This window comes from Impatiens glandulifera, chromosome 4, assembly GCF_907164915.1.
Source record: "Impatiens glandulifera chromosome 4, dImpGla2.1, whole genome shotgun sequence".
NCBI lineage: Eukaryota > Viridiplantae > Streptophyta > Magnoliopsida > Ericales > Balsaminaceae > Impatiens > Impatiens glandulifera.
Window position 1 is genome coordinate 55,173,895 of NC_061865.1, and position 21,282 is coordinate 55,195,176.

The 21,282-nt window shown below is 33.4% G+C and overlaps 1 protein-coding gene across 1 annotated transcript; it reads left to right on the plus strand.

The window, feature by feature from the left end:
- Positions 1 to 3,700: 3,700 nt before the first annotated feature.
- Positions 3,701 to 9,606, plus strand: LOC124935435 (disease resistance protein RPS2-like). Its single transcript, XM_047475868.1, has 6 exons — positions 3,701 to 6,525; positions 6,641 to 7,036; positions 7,302 to 7,562; positions 8,264 to 8,489; positions 8,749 to 9,461; positions 9,538 to 9,606. The coding sequence occupies exons 1-6, from the start codon at positions 3,721 to 3,723 to the stop codon at positions 9,604 to 9,606; spliced, it is 4,470 nt and encodes a 1,489-aa protein (XP_047331824.1). The 5' UTR covers positions 3,701 to 3,720.
- The last annotated feature ends 11,676 nt before the right edge of the window (positions 9,607 to 21,282 follow it).

Here is a 21,282-nt window from a genome sequence, read left to right on the forward strand (position 1 = left end):
TAGGCTAACGTTCCTGGTCGGAAATCGAATATTGATCAGCTTTTGGCTAAACATGGGCTAAGTTTTCTTGATCGAAAATCGAACCTTGGTCAGCTTTTAGCTAAACTCAGGCTAGGTTTTCTTAGTCGGAAATCAAACATTAGCTTTTGGCTAAACTTAGGCTAGGTTTTTCCGATCGGAAGTTAACTTGGGGCTAACCTTTCACGGTCTTCATCAAACTATAGATTTGATGTTTTTGACAAGAGCCTTGATCCTTTGATTAAAGGTCATGGGAAGCTTCGTATAGTTCCCAAGATCATTTATAACATCATCCTGATGCGTTATTCGGCCGGGATGATGTTCTATTTATCTTGAACAGTTTGGTATAAAAAACAGGTTTTTAGTTTTTAGGCTTTAATGAATCATGAGGAGAATGCCAATATATAGCTTCCTTGTGTTTCAAATGGTGGAATGAAACCAAAACATAAACACTAGCTATTCATTTTAACCAATTTAAGAACTGAAATTTTTATTTTTATAAAATTTAGTTTTTGATCAAACATGATTGGGATGGCTTAGAGTTGATTCAAAAAGGTTCTCAACATCATTAAAACATGTTGGGCAACTTTCTGGGTAATTGTTCTTGAACAATAACTCAAGAACAGAAACCCAATTTTGAAAATTTTCAAATTAAAATTTGGGGTTTTCTAATTTAAGTCGATTGATTGGATTTTGCTTCAACATAAATCTTATAAATGATCCTAGGATTGTTTCACAATCTAAGATCAAATAATAAGGCAGTATATGAAACTAACAAAACTGAAATATAAAAACTTTAATTCAAAGTGATAATTTGAATTATAGTGTGACTGGAAGTTTACTTGGAGTTGAAGAACACTCCTTAACTCTTAGGTAAGCTTCCTGAATGTTTGAATTAGAGTTTTATTGACTCACACAAAATTCCGAATTTTCAGAAAAGCTTGAAAAACTTTAATGGCAGATTTATTTTCGAGGATGATTGAGAGTTTGCGAGTGGATCTTTTGTCTTCGGTTTGCTGAAGGAGGCTATTTTATAGCCTCCCAAGGTTGGTCATCGACCAAGTGGATCGGATTTGGTCAAACAATCATTGATGGTGTTTTGGTTGTTCTTCGGCCAGTTATCGGTATAGGCTACAATGATGCCTCTAAGTGTAGGAGAAATGATCACCAGAGTAGGGTGATCATTTCACCTTTTAAACGAAGTTAAAAGGTGGAGAAACAACAAAGTTCCATCTTTGAAAAATCAAAGATGGAACTGTTTTGATCAAGTTCGTCGTCGCGAGGAAGAAGACAAATTAGACAACAAACGACGTCGCTTAGGGCAATAAATCGAACGTGGGACGCTCCGTTCTCATTTCGTCTGCATTTCGTTCGCGTTCGAGCGTTCTGTCATGTTTAAGCTAACGCCGCTGAGGCGCGTTAGTCGATCCGCTGCTTTGCGATCGCGCATCTCCTTCATTGCAGCGGGCGGCGCGGATGACTCTCATATGTTGGATGAATTTACAGCGCTTATCTAGCGGTTGTGAGATCTACTACACTAATTCCTCTTGGGTGTCGGTTGCAGTAGATTCTGGCCCCTTTCCAGCCTTGGAGCTTGTTTAAAATTAAAAAATTTCAATCTATTTTTGCTCAATTTTTATAAATATGATATTTATTTTGTCATTTTTTAAATATATTTTGGGGTTTAATAAATAATTTATTTAGATAAAATGAATACAACACTTATCCTAAATTATTTATTTTAATTTCTCTTAATTTTCTTAAAATTAATTTAAGACAAAATGAGTAAAACATTTATTTCAAATTATTTTATTTTATTTGGTCATTATCCTTAATTAATTAAGATTTAATTATTATAATAATTAATTATTTAATTATGTTTTGACTTTGCTCTTAATTATTTTTATTTTATTTATTCAAAATAATTATTTAAAATTTATAAAATAAGTATGTAAAATTTTAATGTTTACACTTCCTGAAACGGGTTTCTTTTAACTTTTCTTTTGGACGCTTAGTATTAAGCATGGAAAGAAATCATATGTTGGTGCAGTAAAAAGAGAGCCAGGATATCTCCCAAGAGAAAAAGCTTAAGAAATCAACATCACATCCTTTGCAACCTGATCAGAACGTATTTTCGTCATTAACATGTGAAATCATACACTTACTAATATTATCAAGAATCTTAGAGCAAATTAGTTGTATTTTTTTTTTTAGTATGTCATTTTTATTTTGAAACTCTCTTTTTTCATGTTAGGTTTTTTAATTGTGTTTAATTTTTTTTTTATTTTAATTGCATGAATTATTTTCTAAGAAAATAAAATAGACGTTGATCAATATCAAATGCACCATTCTTACATGTTCAAAACTGTTTTTACTAATGAATATAGAATTGCTAAAATATTCTTCAATTATCTCAAATAAAATAGCAAATAAATCATGTAAGGATAAAGAGAAATCAAACTAAAACTTGAATTCATCTATTCATCGGATTGATTTTTTTGATGCTTATTTGTACAATCTTAGTTTAATCTTAAGTTTTTAAGATACGCACCAATGAAAAATAAATGTAAAATAAATTGAATTTTATATTAGTATTATTAAATAATAGCAACCAGGTCGGACCAAAGTCTTAAATAAAATAGTGTGAATCAATATTGACATTTTCTTCCCCTCCAATAATTGACATTAAAATAGCACATATACATAATATTAAATATTATATTAAATTTATTAAATAATTTACCCTCCAATAATTGACCTTAAAATAGCACATATACATAATATAATATTGAATATTATATTAATTTTATTAAATAATTTAACCTAATATTGAAGGGTTCTTATAAAGTTTTGTTTGTTTTTTTATGAAAAAAGATTATCTTATTATATTTTTTTTATAACTACCATATCACTTCATTCATCAATTATAAATGTATAATATTCAAATTATTTTATTTTAATAAAATTTAAACTTTTAAATATACAAAATTATAATAATTCAACCAATTAAAAACTTAAATAATTTAGTTTTTTTTTCATAAAACCTGATACAAAAAACTTTAAATAATCAAATACCAAACAAGCCCTTAAGGACTTCTAGCAAACAAACCATTTTAAGAAATAAAATAAATTAAATATTATTTTTTAAAATGATAAAAAGTGAAGACTCAAATCCATAACACTAAAGATCTGAGTTATATGCTATATTATTTAATTATGAATTTTTATTCAAAATAAAATAAATTTTATATTAATGTTATTAAATACTTTAGGTGGGATAAAATTTTAAATAAATAGCTTGAATCATTAGTGACACAAAAACAACTCCGAAACCAAAGAATAGAGACATATCACCGACTGCAATAATTGACATTAAAATAATATATATATATATATATATATATATATATATGTTAGCTGTCAACTATTTTATTTTTATGTTAGCATCACTAATTGTTTTATTTATTTTACTTTTGAAAATGGCATTACTCATATCTAAATAAAAAAAAAAATCCATGTTGGTCCTAGAAATTATTTTTTAGTTGTTTTAAGTTATAACTCTATTCATGCAGTGTGGATTAATAAAAATAGATTCATTCATGCAACCACAGATTTTTCCAATAATTGATTTTCAATTAGGCTCACAAAGGAAATTATAATAATTCAACAAAGAAGAACACAAAGAGAGAACAAGGCACACAAATGGAAGAAACTGTTGCTTTGTGTGTAGGAGGAAAGATCGGAGAGTTGCTGATTAAGCCAATTCAACGAGAACTTGGCTATTTCTTCAGCTTCAACAGTAACATTCAAGAACTCGAAACTCGACTAGACGAACTAAAAGCAACCAGAAACGATATACAAAGAATGGAAGATGCAGAAAAGAAGATGGGAAAAACTCTGGGTGATCGAGCCCAGTTGTGGATTGAGAAGGCAGATGGAAAAATTGTAGAAGCAGAGAGTGTTCTCAATGAAAAGGCCCAGCTTCAAAAAGGGTGTTTCTCCATCAAATGGTGCCCTAATCTAATTTTGCGCTTTTCTTTGGGAAGGAAGGGGAAGAAATCATCTTTGGTTCTCATCGAGCTTCTTCAATCCGGTGGTCAGTTGCCGCATACAGGTCAGGCCTTACCCATGCCGTCCATAAATATGCGCTATTACAACGGAGATGCTCGTGATTTCGAGAGCCGAAGTCAGATTATGAAAAACATCGTTGAGATGTTACGGGACGACGAGACAATGTTAATTGGGATATGCGGGATGGGAGGTATTGGAAAGACCACGTTAGCCAAGCAAATACTACAAGAGGTAAAAGACTCTCATAAGCATTTATTTGACGTTCAAGTTATTTCAATTGTCTCAAGTAGTCCCAATTTCAATGTTATCCAACAAGAAGTTGCAGAGATGTTAGGGTCTTCTCTTAAAGACTTAGAGGGTAAGACTTTAAGAGCAGAACGTTTACGAAACACTTTTAATAACAAGAAAGTTGTTGTCGTGTTGGATGATGTTTGGGAAGAGTTTGATTTAAACGCTTTTGGTTTTCCAATAACAAAATCAGATGCTGTTGGGTGTTGCTGTAAAATTATTTACACATCTAGAATTCAAGGTTTATGGTCAGCTGAACGGATCATCACCAAACAAGAATTCTCTCTTGACGTATTGTCAAGTGAAGAAGCTTGGAATTTTTTTACCATAAAAGTTGATTTACAGGTTGTTGATATTGATTTTCATTGGAAGAATAAAATAGCTAAAGAAATTGTAAAAGAATGTGGACGATTGCCCCTCGCGCTTGGGGTTGTAGGTGGAGCTCTTATAGGAAAAGACAAGCACGAGTGGAAGAATATGCTACTTCAATTGAGGAATCAAGGTCTAGATCAACATACAGACAAGATAAATAAGGTTTTGGAAACCAGTTATCACTTCTTAAAAGATCTCAATGCCCAGTTCTTGTTCTTGCTCTGCTGTTTATTTGGAGAAGACGAGATCATTTCCATTGAGACGTTGTATCGTTATGCGGTGGGTTTGCAGCATTTCAAAGGTATAAATAACCTTCAACGGATAAGAGTTCATGTCTACACATTAGTGGACAACCTAATAAGGAGAAATTTGCTAATAAAGTTTGAAGAACGATACCCAGGAGAACTTCATGCGGTGAAAATGCACGATTTGATAAGAGATGTTGGAATTTCAATTGCAGAACAAGAAAAGAAGGGTATTCATTTTCTAAAGTACGATGGTGTGAACCAACTAGAGAATGTAGTTACTCCACACACTAAGATGATATCTATATTGTTGCAGAATAATAATCTAGAAGTACTTGATTCTATGGGATTTCGAGGCTCAAAATTGGAAATACTACGGTTGGATAATTCATATTATTACCATCCAAATATTAAAGTATCAGGAAATTATTTATTTCAAGGAGCAAATAATCTCAAAGTTCTTGATATAAACGGATTTCACAGCGTGATTAGTGAGTTTCCATATTCTTCTTCTTTAGCCAAGTTGAAGATGTTATCTTTAGATGGATTGAGTTTGGATATGGCAACCAATGTATCTTCCATTGGATATATGAAGTGTTTGGAAGTCCTTAGCCTTCGAAGTTCAAGTATAAAAGATTTGCCTAATGAAATAAGTGAGTTAACAAACTTAAAGTTGTTGGATTTGACTAAGTGCAAATGTTTCATAATCAATGGTGTTCTTTCTAAGCTTACTAATTTACAAGAATTGTACATGTGGAAGAGTTTTAAAGATTGGAAACTACAAAATGAAGACGTTAATGATGGAGACAATCATGCAGCAGGACTTGATGAGTTAAATTGTTTACATAAATTATGGAGATTGGAATTGAAGGTACCCAACATTGAACAAGTGCCGAGAGGTGTTAGGCTATTTTCTTCTTCAACATTGTTAGAACAATTCAAGATAAGAATAGGAGGAGCAAGAGAATATAGTGAATATAGTGAATATGAAAGTGAGGAAAGACGACTATGGTTGGAGAATGTTAGAAACAATACTAGTCTCATACATGAACTTGGGGTCTTAATAGAAAAGGACATTACTCATCTATATTTATGTGCTGATTCTGTCATGTGGGAGAAGACGCATATAAACAAATTCCTATCGTTGAAGGATATTGTGCTTAAACAATGTGGATCCCTTTTTCCACAGTCACCGTCATCGGTGCAGACTTCAGAACTTGGTCGTTGTTTGCGGCGTATCGAACTATATAAATGCAATCAAATGAGGCACTTATGTTCTACGTCAATATCAAAGAATCTCACAAATCTCAAAGTTCTCGTTCTCGAAGAATGTGAAATGATGGAAGAAGTTGTTAGTTTTCAGGATGACAAAGAACAACTCAATAAAATTGAGTTCAATGTTTTGGAAACACTTAAGCTTTGTGATTTGTCTAGGCTGGAATGCTTTTGCAAAGTAATCAATGTGATTCATTTTCATAAACTAAAAACATTGGAGCTAAATGATTTGAAGAAATTTATCTTTCCAACCAAGGTATGATTACTATACAATTTTTTATTATAAAAAAATATTAAAAGGTTATATCAAGCAAAAAAATTACATGTTTTATTATTGTGAGTAATTTTTATTTTTATTTATTATTTTGTAGTTAGAAATACCTTACTTGGAGGAGCTGAGTATGACATCTATTCTAAATATTGAAACTTTGTGCTTGCCACCATCATTGCAAAAGTTGAATATTGATAGGTGTGACAATTTCCAATATATTGACTTCTCTAATAACATGGTGTCTAATAGCATGGTGATGAAGGTTATTTCTAATCTTAGAAATTTAACCATTCGAAAATGTAAAATGTTGAACGGAGTAGTAGGAGTAACAATGGGTGTAGGAGAGCAACAGAGAAAATCAATTGAATTCCCTAATTTGTTGACATTGTATCTTGAATCCTTGGACGAATTCACGAGTTTTGTCATTACTGTCAACAATTTGGGTGACAAGGAAGAAAAGTCGCGAAATGCCCTATTTTATCACAATGATTATCAGGTAATAGAAAATAGAAAGTAAAATTTTGTTATTAAGTTTAGTAGTGTAGTATAATTAACTTTTCTAATAATAAAAAGTAATGTAATATATATATATATATATATATATATATATATATATATATATATATAAAAGGAAAACTAAGTATTAATTAGTAAATGTAAAAAGTAATGCTTTATTTTCAAAGAATATATGAGATTTATTGACTAATTATGTATATGTATAATTAGTAAATGTAAATGGATGTGTTTGATTTTGTATACAGGTCATGTTTCCTTCTTTACACGAATTGGAAATAAGTGCATTGCCGAAGATAAATTATATAATAGGAAGGAACAGTGAACAAGTAAGAGTTCATGATGATATCGAGGAATGGCATGGCAGGGAATTATTAGTATTTCCTAATATGGAGACATTGCGGCTTAAACATTTAAAGGAACTCGTGAGTTTTGTTGGAGTGATGAACAATATTGACAACAATTGCAAAAATCAAAATGCATTATTTCATCCTGACGATGATGATGAGGTAACTTTGTCTGTGTATATAAGTAATTTTTTTTTCTTAATTTTGATTCCAAATTAAAATATTATTAGTGTTTTACAATTAATTGGGAATATATATATATATATATATATATATATATATATATATATAACTAAGAATTATATATTACAAGGAAAATTAAGTATTGGGTATTATAAGGTAAATTAAAATAAAAAATGATTATAATATATGTGGAAATTCTTTGTAATTATATTTGAAATTATTAAATGTAAATGCATTTGTTTTATATTGTATGCAGGTCACATTTTCTTCTGTAAAAGAATTGAACATATATAGTGGAATTGCCAAATATAAATTATATAGTAGGATGAAAAGAGGGAGAAGATCATCATCTAAGACATTTCTTGCATTAAGAGAGTTGTGGTTGCTTAATTTAAGCAATTTAATTAATACATATGTATGAAATCAACCAGTTAGAGTTAAGACTAGGAGTGCTTTTATTTCAAAACTTGACAAATTAACAAATTATCGAAGATAAATTATAAAGTAGAATGGAAAGACAGATGGAGACTAAGATATATAATCACGATATTGAAGAAGAAATAGAACTAATTCTTGTGAAAATTTTGAGATATTTTTATTCTAAGAATATATGAGATTTATTGACTAATTTTTTATGTTAAATTTTAAATGTAAATGGATGCGTTTGATTTTGTATACAGGTCTCATTTCCTTCTTTACAAAAGTTGAGTGTATATAGATTGCCAAAGATAAATTATATAGTAGAAAGGAAGACTGGACAAGTAAGAAGACGTCGTGATGATGAAGGCTATGGCAAGGAAATTCAACAACCCATATTATTATTATTCCTTAATTTGAAGACATTGGAGCTTGATCATCTAGAAGAACTCGTGAGTTTTGTTGGAGTGATGAACAATATGGACAACAGTTATAAAAATGAAAATGCGCTCTTTCATCCGGAAGATGACGAGGTAACTTTTATAATTGTAAAGTTAAAACAGTATTATAGTTAAGTGTAAGTAATTGGGGAATATTTAAATTATTAATATACATAAATAAGAATTATGTATTACAATGAAAACTAATTAGTATTGTGCATTATAAGGTAAATTAAAAAAATGATTATAATATATATGGAGATTTGTTGTCTAATTGTATGAGAAATTAATAAATGTAAATGCATGAGTTTTATTTTGTATGCAGGTCTCATTTCCTTCCTTAGAAGAGTTGACAATAGAGGAATTGACAAAGATAAATTATATAGTAGGATGGAAAGAGGGAGAAGGACATCATCATCATCATGATAAGATATTTCCTGTATTAAGCGAACTGAGGTTGAATAATTTAAGCAATTTAATACATGTGTATGAAATCAACCAGCCAGGACTAGGAGTGCTTTTATTTCAAAACTTGACACTCCTGACTGTTGATGGATGTGGTAAATTGAGATATTTGTTTTCAGAGAATATAGGTAGAGTCGCTGCCAAGCATCTTGTGAGTATAAGTATCTATAAATGTGGAATGATGGAAGTGGTGATGAAGAATATTGAGGAGGAGGATTTAATAATAATAATAGAAGATGATGTTAAAGAAGGAGGAGGAAGTAATTCTCTAGGACATACTCATTTCTTGCCACTCCTTGAGAGATTGTACCTCATGGAACTATCAAGTTTGAGGATCTTTAGTGATGTTGCTTATACTTGGGCCTTGCCATCACTCAGTTCGCTCGAGGTGTTAAGATGCCCCAAGCTAGAGGCACTCTCTACCGGCTATTTGGAATATTCTCCAAGGATGGACCATCTCTATTATGGTCATAATTATAGAGAAGAAGTAAAAGTAAATGTAAAGGATACTTGGAAAGGTGACGTTAACAAAGCATTGCGTCATTTATTTATCAAGGTAATCTCTCCCTCTCTCTCATTTATTGTGTTATGTTTACTACATTATTATTATTATTATTAATTTGTATTCACAGAAACAAGAAGAACCAGTAGAGAGACTAGAGAACATGGATGAAGAATCAGAAGATGATGAAGAAGAATGAGAAGATTTGGAGGGTAAATATTCCAGTAAAAGAAAGTCTAGCTAGCTAGCCATTAATGGGGGAAGTAAGTATCTTCTCATCCATGTTCTCTATTCTATTCTATTTCCATAATAAATAAATACATACATGCTTTCTTACCTTGATTAGATGATAAAGTATATATATATATATATATATATATGTCAGCTCATATTAATTACTGTGTCCATCCATTTCCAGGGCTGCAAGGGTACCACCTAATTAATCATTTGTGTGTGATATTAACATATATAAGTTTAGCTTAATGTGATTTGCTCTTGTTTATAGGAATGCATGCTGCAAATAGGCATGAATTAAGAGAAACCAGGACGAAGATAAATATTGCTCAATTAAAGATTGTTCTTTCGTGCTCCCTCCCTTTTCAATTTGATTCTTTTGCTCAAACTGTATTAATTATTCCCCCATTTATTCAATCCGGATCTTCTGTTACCGATTCCCGTGTTCCCATGTTGTGGACCAATCAAATTGCATCTTTATTATTATATTAATAAATCAATCTGGGTAGGAGAGGGGAGAGAGAATCCGAAATTCGCTTCAATTATTTTAAATTTGATCTTCATGTAAACCCCCAACCCACCCATGAGAAGACCGTTTGCTTATCATGGAAATACACTTACCCATGTATGTAAATACCAAAATTAACATAAATTTAATATTTTCATTTATTAAATATTAATTAAATTTATGAAAAATAATATGCAGCGAAAAAATCTTCGCTCAAATTACTTCATTCTTATTTTTAAATTTTTATAAATTTTTTATTTATGAGGAAACGATCAGGATCGAAGAAATCTTCGCTTCATTTACTTATTTTGAATTTAATTTTTTTATGAAATTTTTATTTACGGAGAGACGCGATCAGGAGCGAAGAAATCTTCACTTCAATTACTTATTTTTAAGGAGACCCTTTAAAGCGACTCATTCTTCGTTTCAATTCTTTTTAACCTGACGTTAATGTAAAACCCTCAACCCACCCGTGAGAAGACAGTTTACCTATCATGTAAATACACTTACGGAGGGAAATTACATGCAGCGAATAAATCTTCGCTTCAATTACTTATTTTTATATTTAAAATTCTTTATGAATTTTTTTTAACGAGGTTACGATTAAGAGAGAATATTTCTTCGCTTCAATTACTTATTTTTATAATTAAAATTTTGTATGAAAATTTTATTTTCGAAGAGACGATTTAAAGCGAAAAAATTCTTCGCTTCAATAACTTAATTTAGGAGGATTGAAACATATATTTCCCGCTACAATTCCACTCTTAATTTTCATAAGCAAATGTTCATATTCTTCTCTCTCTATCTCCCAACGATCATCAAATTTTAAACGTTGAAACCTTAGAGTTTTCTTCTATTCTACAAGGATTTCTTCTGAAAATGTCAGAAAACCAAGGCAACAACATGGAAGTGGATACCTTCGACCCCCGAGAGGTCGTCTTGTCAGTTTGTAACAGCATAAAAGAAAACGAAACCGCCACCAATCCTGTATCCAACGTCAATCCCGGCAATAAACCAGAGAGTTGGGTTAATCTTATTGTGTTTATATATTTTCTATTAATTTTACACCCATTGATTCCATTTATTTAGTTGAATACTGATTTATGTTATCCCACCGAAAATAATGACTTCGAGGTTTCACTTGCTTAAATATGAAAGGAAGAGGAAGAGAAATACGAAGACGAACACAAAGACGGAGACGAATATGAAGTCATCGACTGATGAATCAGTTTCTACAGTTGGTGTTGAAGCTACTGATATTGCTGCAGGTACTACACATGTTGAGAGAACTTACCACCACCTCCTCCCCCCAAAAAACCAATGTTATTGCTACATCTACTACACCAGTCGATGAAGAGTTACCACCCTCACCCCCAGAAACCATTAATATTGCTACATCTACTACACCAGTCGATGAAGATTTACCACCATCTCCCCAAAAAACCAAAACCATCAAAAAAAGGAAAGTGGCATTTCTAACAAGATCATCCCCTCATGGCCTTTATCAAATGATTCCTAAATTGAGCGTAGAATAGAAGGAAGTTGTGAAGAAAATCGGGTTTGGTTCTCTTCTTACATTGGGTGTCTCCACTTGCCTAGGGCATTTTTCCAGAAACGTAATCAGATCTTTTGACTCGGATAAGAGTTCCCTGGTATTGGCCAATGGTGAGGAGATCCTTATCGATGAAGATCTCGTACAACTCGTGTTGAACCTCCCGAGAGGGCCAATGAACGTAGTTGTCCGCTGGAGGGGACAAGACTAAGGACCCTGATTTTTTTAATTTCTTGAGGAATTGGAAGACCAGATGGACCGTAGTTGTATGAGCCGGTTGAAGGAGATAGTGCGAAGACAAAAGATATCACTAATAGTGATTGGACAAAATTTAACCGGAAAGTAGTCGGCACAATCAGACAGTGGCTTAATGATAGCGTGTACCACCATGTAACAAGTGAGAAGAGTACACATGAGTTGTGGAAGAAGATGGAGTCATTGTATGAGTAGAAAACAGTAGGTAACAAAGCGTTTCTGATTCAAAAGTTAGTAAATCTGAAATTCAGAGAATGTGCAGGTGTTGTTGAGTATTTAAATGAGTTCCAAAGCTTGATTAATCAATTGTCAGTGATGGAGATGACCTTAGAAGATGAGTTGCAAACCTTATTGCTCTTGGGATCATTGCCCGATAGTTGGGAGACATTGATTGTGACAGTCAGTAATGCAGCTCCGAATGGTGTTCCTACTATGAGTATAGTTACTAGCAGCTTGTTCAATGAGGAGACAAGAAGGAAGTCAACTAATACAAATAGTGCACAAGCCCTTGTCACAGAGAACAGGGGAAGAACTGAATATCGACAATAATCAAGAGGCCATAGCAAATCCATAGGCAGATCAAAATCTAAGAGAAGAGAGTGTTATCACTGTGGTAAAGAATGTCACATAAAAAAAAATTGTAGAGCCTAGAAAAGACTACAAAATGAAGACAAAAATCAGAAAAAAGATGATGAAAACATAAATACCACAGCCACAGTAACTGCAGATGATGTAGTGATTCTTTCTTGTGAAAATAAACAATATCTACATGTAGAAGGTCACCAAGGAGTTGAGTGATAGTTGATACAGGTGTTTGCTATCATGCTACACCAAATAGAGAGTTATTCATGACTTACAAGGCTGGAGATCTTGGTATAGTGAAGATGGGTAATACTAGTCACTCGAGCATTGTGGGTATTGGTGATATTTGTTTGCAGACAGAGTTGGGACATCAGTTAACACTAAAAGATGTGCGACATATTCCTGATTTGCGTCTAAACTTGAGATCAGGTGGTGCATTGGACAAAGATGGATTCAAGCATTACCTTGGTAGTGGAGAATGAAAGCTCAGAAAGGGATCAATGATTGTAGCAAAAGGGAAGTCGTGGAACTCCTTATATAGAACACATGTGAAGATACTCAAGAATGGGTTGAATGCAGTACAAGCTGAAAGCTCTTTAAATATGTGACATCAACGTCTCGGCCACATGAGTGACAAAGGGTTACAAGTTCTGGTGAGGAAGCTTCATCCCCTCAACCAAAGATGAGGTTCTAGATCTTTGCGACTACTGCCCATTTGGTAAGCAACACAGAGTCTCTTTTAGTCAAACATCAGAAAGGAAACAAAATGTGCTGGACTTGGTTTATTCTGATATGTGTGGTCCTTTTGAGGAGGAGTCATTGGGTGGCAATCAATACTTTATAATATTTATTGATGATGCATCTAGAAATGTGTGGGTTTATTTAATGAGAACGAAAGACCAAGTATTTAATTACTTTCAAGAGTTCAATGTCATGGTAGAAAGAGATACATACAATAAACTGAAATGTCTTCGCTCTGATAACGGGGGAGAGTATACCTCCAAGGAGTTTAAAGCATATTGTGTAAAATATGGAATTCGACATGAGAAAAAAGTTCCTAGAACTCCACAACACAATGGTGTGGATGAGAGAATGAATTGCACCATTGTAGAAAATGTGAGATGCATGCTGAAGATGACACTGTTGCCAAAACAATTTTGGGCAGAAGCAGTTCGCACAGCTTGCTATCTCATAAACAGGTCACCCTCTGTTCCTTTGAAGTTTGAAATACCAGAAAGAGTATGGTCTAAAAATAATATTTTATACTCGCATCTAAGGGTGTTTGAATGCAAAGCATATGTGCATATTTCAAAGGAGCAAAGATCCAAGTTGGATGATAAAGCAATTCCATGTATTTTCCTTGGGTATGGAAATGAGGAATTTGGGTACAAATTATGAAACCCTGAAAAGAAAAGAATTGTTAGATGCAGAGATGTTGTGTTCTTCGAGAGCCAAAATGGGATAAATCTAGAAATTAATGAGAAGTTATAGAGAGTTGATGAGTCCATAGAACTCATACCAATTCTTTCACATGTACAATCAACAGTAACAGATGAAGATGAACATAATGAACAATCCACTGAGGAAACCTCTAACATGAATGCTAGTAATGATGATGAGACTGTTTATGATGTTTCTGAGCAGGGGGAGCAACATCATCAAGAGGAGTCATAAGAGCCGCCATTAAGAAGGTCTAAAAGAGAGCACCAACCTTCTAAAAGGTACCCTTCTTCAGAGTATATTCTATTGACAGAAGAAGGAGATCCAAAAAGTTTTCAGGAGGCACAAGTTCATAAAGACAAAGTTAAGTGGCAGAATGCAATGAAAGATGAGATGAAGTCATTGCAAGAGATGGGCACATATGAGCTGATTGAACTTCCTAAGGGCCGAAAGGCATTGAGAAACAAATAGGTGTTCAAGCTAAAGAGAGATGAAAATGGAGAAATTATGAAGTACAAAGCTCGACTTGTTGTAAAGGGTTTTTGATAGAAATAGGGCATCAACTTTGAGGAGATTTTCTCACCAGTGGTAAAGATGACTTCAATTCGTACAGTGTTAGGTCTAGTAGTTAACTTAGACCTTGAGCTTGAGCAACTTGATGTAAAAACTGCATTTCTTCATGGTAACTTGGAAGAAGACATCTACATGGTACAACTAGAGGGATTTGAAGTGAAAGAAAAGGAGAACATGGTTTGCAAATTAAAGAAGAGTCTATACGGTTTGAAACAAGCTCCGAGACAATGGTACAAGAAATTTGATTCTTTTATGATGAGTCATGGGTACCAGAGAACCAAGGCAGATCCGTGTGTTACTTCAAAAGATTTTCTTATGGAAAGTTTCTAATCCTTTTATATGATATGTTGATTTTAGAACATGATTCTCATATAATAGTCATGTTGAAGAAGGAGATGTTCAAGACATTTGACATGAAAGACATGGGCCAAGCACGTCAGATATTGGGAATGCAGATTACTCGTGACAGAAAGGCTAAGAGACTTTGGTTGTCACAAGAAAAGTATATTGAAATGGTGCTTGAAAGATTCAACATGCAAGGAGTAAAGGAAGTAAGTTGTCCACTTCCTAGCCATTTTAAATTGAGCAAGAAATGTGTCCATCTACAAAGAAAGAAAATTATGAAACGTCAAGTGTTCCATACTTCTCAGCTGTAGGGAGTTTGATGTATGCAATGGTTTGCGCTAGGCCAGATATAGCGCATGCAGTCGGTGTGGTAAGTAGGTTCCTCTCTAATATAGGAAAACAACATTGGGAAGTAGTGAAGAGGATTCTTAGATATCTAAGAGGCACTTCCAATTTGTGTTTGAGTTTTGAAAATGGTGAAGTTGTGTTAGAAGGATACATAGATGCTGATATGGCTAGAGATCTAGATCACAGAAAATCCACTTCGGGTTATGAGTTTACTTTTGCCGAGGGAGTCGTGTCATGGCAATCCAAGTTGCAGAAATGTGTGCATTTGTCAACAACAGAAGTAGAATACATTGCAGTAACTGAAGCTGATAAGAAGTTATTGTGGATGATTAGATTTCTCCTAGATCTTGGTATGCAACAAGAAGATGCAGTTGTTTTCTATGATACCCAGAGTGCCATAGATTTGAGCAAGAATGCTACATATCATTCCAGAACTAAGCATATTGATGTGAGATTTCATTGGTTAAGAGATGTAATAGAAAACCAACAGATGAAGCTGAACAAAATCCACATGGATAACAACCCATCATACATGTTTACGAAGATTGTTCCAAAAGACAAACTCGAGCTCTGTTGTCGACTTGTCGGCATGAATACCAAGTGATGACTTGAAGATTGGTGTGCCTCTCTCTGTGGGCTGGAGGGGGATATTGTTGGGCCTTTGGTCCAGCTCAATCAAGCATTCAATTAAACAAATAAAACCTAAGAATGTTGTTCATTCTATCACTTCTAGAGAGAAAAAGACATTCTGCAAAGAAGAGAAGAAATAGAGGAGAAGAAAATAGAGGAAGAAGAAGAGAATGAGGCAGTAGATATCTTATTATTTTTTTAGAATTGAAGAGGAATTAGCATGACACTCCACAATCATGGATCTCGCTTAAACTCAAAGCATTTTCAGATTGAATCGAACCCATGACCTTTTGGTCTCTTAAGCCAACTCTTACCACTGAGCTATCTTAGTGGGGTAATACTAACATTTAAGTAGTGATGATATTGATAATGTGTTTTTGAGAAATAATATAATATGTTTGCAGACTTCACCAAAGCAACCAAACATAATATAATATGATTATCTCTTCAACCACACATAATATAATGTCTAAAACTTACTGTTTACCACCGAGCTAAATGAACATTTTATGTCTAAAACTTGATAACAAACAAAGATAAATTATTTTAATTCTAGCTATATATGTCTTGCAGGAATTGACATGGGGGCCGAAATGGCTGTATAGCTAAAGGAATGATGACAGACAATTTGTATGTACTTGAAGTGCCGATAAATTAATGTATGTATAATATATCTATATATTTGTTTTAATATATAGTATGCAATTGAGAATGGGACATCCATCCAACATTAATGTGATGAAACGCTTATTCCCTTATTTGATATAAACGGTTATGTTTCCTTACTATATCTTAGGAACATGGCATATGGTGTTATTTCTTTTTAGCTCCTCCAATGATACATCTCAAAAGAAAACCTTAAAATCCTCTATTTAGTCAAGCCTTAAGTCAATTTCAGAACAAAAGTCTTGACAAGAAGATGTTTTCATGATTTGTAATTCATTTGGCGGGATTCTACTACTATTCATTAAAAGTGGGAATTTACAAAACAAAGAAAGAAAGTCATTCAGGGCATTGTTTTCTTGGTATTTAATAATTTATAGTTAAATATCTTTCTTTGTTATTGAAACATGAAATTAATCTTGTAATAGGGGTTGTAAACAGAAGATTCCATGTTTGGTTGAAATATATTTCAAGTGTAGGAGTAACTAGTAACTAGGTGATTTTTATATTTATGTTGATCATCGCTCCGACAAAATATTATATTATTTTGCATTATTAACTAATTATTGAACAGCATTATTTATACCTTAATTAGTCAGTAATGCATTATTTATTAAGGGTTTAAAAATGTGTTAATCTTAGTCAGTCTGAAATATTCTTCTCTGAATCTATGCTAGTTAGCAGAAAATCTTGTTTGGTGGATATTTTAGGTTTGTCATTAGATGTTTTTCATAATGGTTGCAAAAACTCGTTTTAAAGCCTATTGGGATCCGATTATCTCTAAGATGGAAAAAACTCTTTATCTTGTAAAACAAGATGATCTCTCAGGGAGATCATATTGTTCTCATCAAAAGTGTGTTGGAATATACTTAAATGATGTCATTATTTGTTATTCCTAAAAGTGTAGTTGTAAAAATGGAGAGGTTGATGTGTAAATTTTAATGGGAGTCCTTTGAGTCTTCGTTTTCACAAATTTTTAGTAGGGACAAAGTGAAAATGCCTAAAGATGAAGGAGGTTTGAATTTTCATGACCTATATGCTTTTAATAAGGCCTTATTGTCAAAATGGTGTGGCCATTTTGTTTTAGAATAGAGAAGTCTTCGGGTTAACATGATTAGAAGAAAATATGGGTTGGATTAGTCTAGTTGGTTCACAAAATATCCAATCCCCCTGTGGGATGTAGCATATGGAGTTGAATATCAATCATATGAAAAATTATTGTGAACATTCTTTGTTTACCATGGGTGATGGTTCATCAATCCGTTTTGGGGAGGATGCTCGGTGTGGGTGTAAGTGTTTGCGACTGTTTTCGATGTGTTGGCCTCTATTGTTATTTGTAGAGATGCCACAGTCAAGAACATGTACGATTATCGCTCTCAAAATTTTGTGCATCGTATCAGATATATAGAAGGAGGTTATCTTTTAAAGAAAGTTCTTCTCATAGTAGATTGTTATCCTTAGTTATCAACAAAGGGGTATCTCCGATGAAACACGATGCAATGCAATAGAGGGATTTGGATAAGTTTCATGTGGGACACTGCTATTGCCTTTTTGATAAAGTTGTTTTAACTGAGCCGTTTTAGGAGAAATTATGGGAGTTTAGGGTCCATTAATATCTCTTTTTTCGGGTGGAGTGCGATCAACGATGGTATTTTAACTGATGATAGATATATGTGTAAGAGTCTTAACTTAATCAATTCATGTCATTAGTGTCTCAAGGATATGGAGACGTCCCTCGTCTTCTTTTACATTGTAAAGGTATCAATGCTATTTGGAGTCTTCTTTGGAGCATTATTAATATTCACTGGGTTATGTCGGGAACAATTGTTGTGTGTAGGGAAATTACCTTCATTTCTGTTTGATAGTCATAGCCTTCCATAGACCATTTCAAGTCTTTGCAAATGCTAAAGCATAAAATATTGGACCCATCAGTCACACTAACTGATTGCGCCTGGATTGCGGTGCTTTTGTGGCCTATTTTTTTTCCAAAATCATGCTATTGATAAAATTATGGGTGCTGCCTGTATCAACTAGGATCACCACTGGCATGTTCCCCATTGGATGGATAAAATGTCCGCTGCTCGGCCAGGCTGATGATAGATAAAATGTGCAGGGCCAGGCTGTGTTAATATTGGATGGATTGGGCAGCAGTGGTGGTTCAACGCTGTATAAGTGTCCGCTGCTCATCAGGGATCTATATGTTGCTTCTTGGACAATTGTCATGGCCATGGCCTTGGCTTCGTTTAGGGACCCAGGAAATCGCAGCCGGATGTAGTTCGCAATCTCCTCCCTCAAACCGGACAAGTAGCAATCTATAACGTATTCCCTTGGCATGCTGTAGAGTTTTTGAGAGATCGACATGTGTTGCAGATTGATTCGTGAACAAAACTAACCTGTTTTATATTCATTAATCGTCTCATTGGAGTATCATGTATAGAGGGCCCGAATTGTGTCATAAGGTCTCTCTTGAACACGTCCCAAGATAAGGCTTCCATATGATTGCGGTTCTGGAGATAAGATCCATACCACAATCTTGCTTCGCCAGAAAAGTGAATAGGTGCAATTTCTAGTTTAGTGGCATCACTAGTCTTGTCCACCCTGAAGAATCGCTCAGCAGATATTAACCAACCCTCCACATCGGAGCCATCAAACCGAGGAAAGTCGACCTTGATTAGCGGGTTGGAGAAACATAGTGTGTGTCACAATTCTGGCCAGGGTGTTGGGGCCTAAATGGGGAAGGACCGTGGCAAGAATTATCATTGTAGGATCTGTGGCGGGAATCTTGCTCATTTCCAGACGCCCCGCTCTCAAAGGATGCCATTCGTTCTTCAACCGCATCCAATCTTCGGTCTATTGCTTCTTACATAACAAATGCTTGTTGGGACAAATTTTCAATTAGGGCTTTAAGCGCATCCATTTCTGATTGCTGGCGAGTTTCTACCATTTGGAGAATCGTCCAGCTCTGATACCAATATGTTAAGCTTGAATTATAACTTAGCTTTCTGAGTTCTTAATTTCAAGAAACAAGTTCTTGATTGCTGGGATCGAGGTTGGAATTCTATAATCAAGCACAGACAAAGTAGTATGAGAAGAGAATTCGATGTTAAAGGGAGAAGAAACAAAAATGAGAAGAGAATACTACTAGGATATACCTAGCAGTCCAAGATAAAGGTCCAAGACCGAGAAAATAATTAAGAGAAAGAACTTAACAAACTTTTCATTCATCAGCATATATAGCGGCTGAATTACCCAAGAGTAGTCAGTTACAATTATGTTATAACAACTTTTAGAGACTTAATCAATAATAAGTTTGTGGGAAACAAAAAAACATAATTAAAATGTTGTTATGCCATAAAAACAGAATTACCGCTCAAGTCTTTAGCCCAAGTGTTCCATAGGACCGAAGAGAATGCTGGAATTATTTTGTTGGGACCGCAAGACTTATGTGGAATTTGTAACAGTTTCCTCGATCAGAAACCACACAAAATGTTTCAACTCTCTGTCCACAAAATTAAATTTGCATTAGTTTTCTCGATCGGACAACCCTAATTTAAGAAAATACGCTCCACCACCATGAACACATTAGTAAAAAAATCTTCAAAATTGATTTTTTCTTGTGCTAAAACGTAATTTTTAATGCAATTTTAATATTATCAAATCAAGTTCATATTCACATTCCTAACATCAGTTGATCCACAAAATGAATTCATAAAAAAATAAATAGTTTTCAATAAAATTTATTTATTTTTTAACACAAATCAAGAGATGTGGTCATCATCTTTTAACATTTTATTTAATTACTATAGAACATTATATATCTTTTAGAATTTTCCCCTTTAACAATAACACCAGGAACACTATTTTAAAAATTAAATTATCTTAATTTGATTTGGGCGTGTTTGATTAAAGATTAATTGGCGAAATGTCTAAATATAGAAAGTTTCTAAATTCATTCGATTTGGTTAACATTAATAATTTACCAATTCATTGATTATACAAACCATAAATTCAAAAGTAGTGCTAAATAGATTTATTTAAAATTAGAAATATGAGAAATGATTGGAGGAGGAAATTTGTGTGAGGAAATGACGTGACACAATATGATTGGCTGAAAAAAATCAAATAATTTCTCTCTTTTCTCTCTATCCTCCCACGTTTCCTTTTTTCCAACTAATAAGGTGATGCCAAGTCATTCTCTCCCCTATCACTCCTCTAAAAATATACCAGAAGAATTGGAAGCTAGGATTGTTTACACTAGTTATGGAAATCTGGGCTACTAAACTGCAAAACTCTAAGCAAGAACTTGATTAAGAATACTGAAGAAACAAGTTTGTATCTCCTTTATTTGAATTCATGGAGAATTCAAATTTACACTATTTTACCGTTTTACAGCACTTTGTAGAGCTAAATTGGGAACTAAGACGAGGGAGAAAAACGTGTGTTAAAAAACCAAAGGAGAGTCCACACAACTTTGATTTGGTCGGTTGAAGAACACCAAGAACAGTCCTTCGAAGATTGCCTTGGGTCATTAGTTTGGTCAGTTTTTTTATTTATTATAAGTGTAGTTATTTATTCTCATATTTTATAATAACTTGTTTATTTCTAATATTCATAAATATTTTTAATTACTTTTATAAAATTTAAATTTTAAATACAAATGCTACTAATTATTACTATTATTAGAAAATGACATTTTGATTCATTTTTTGTTTTGTCCATCCAATAATTGATTTCATGCAGCCACA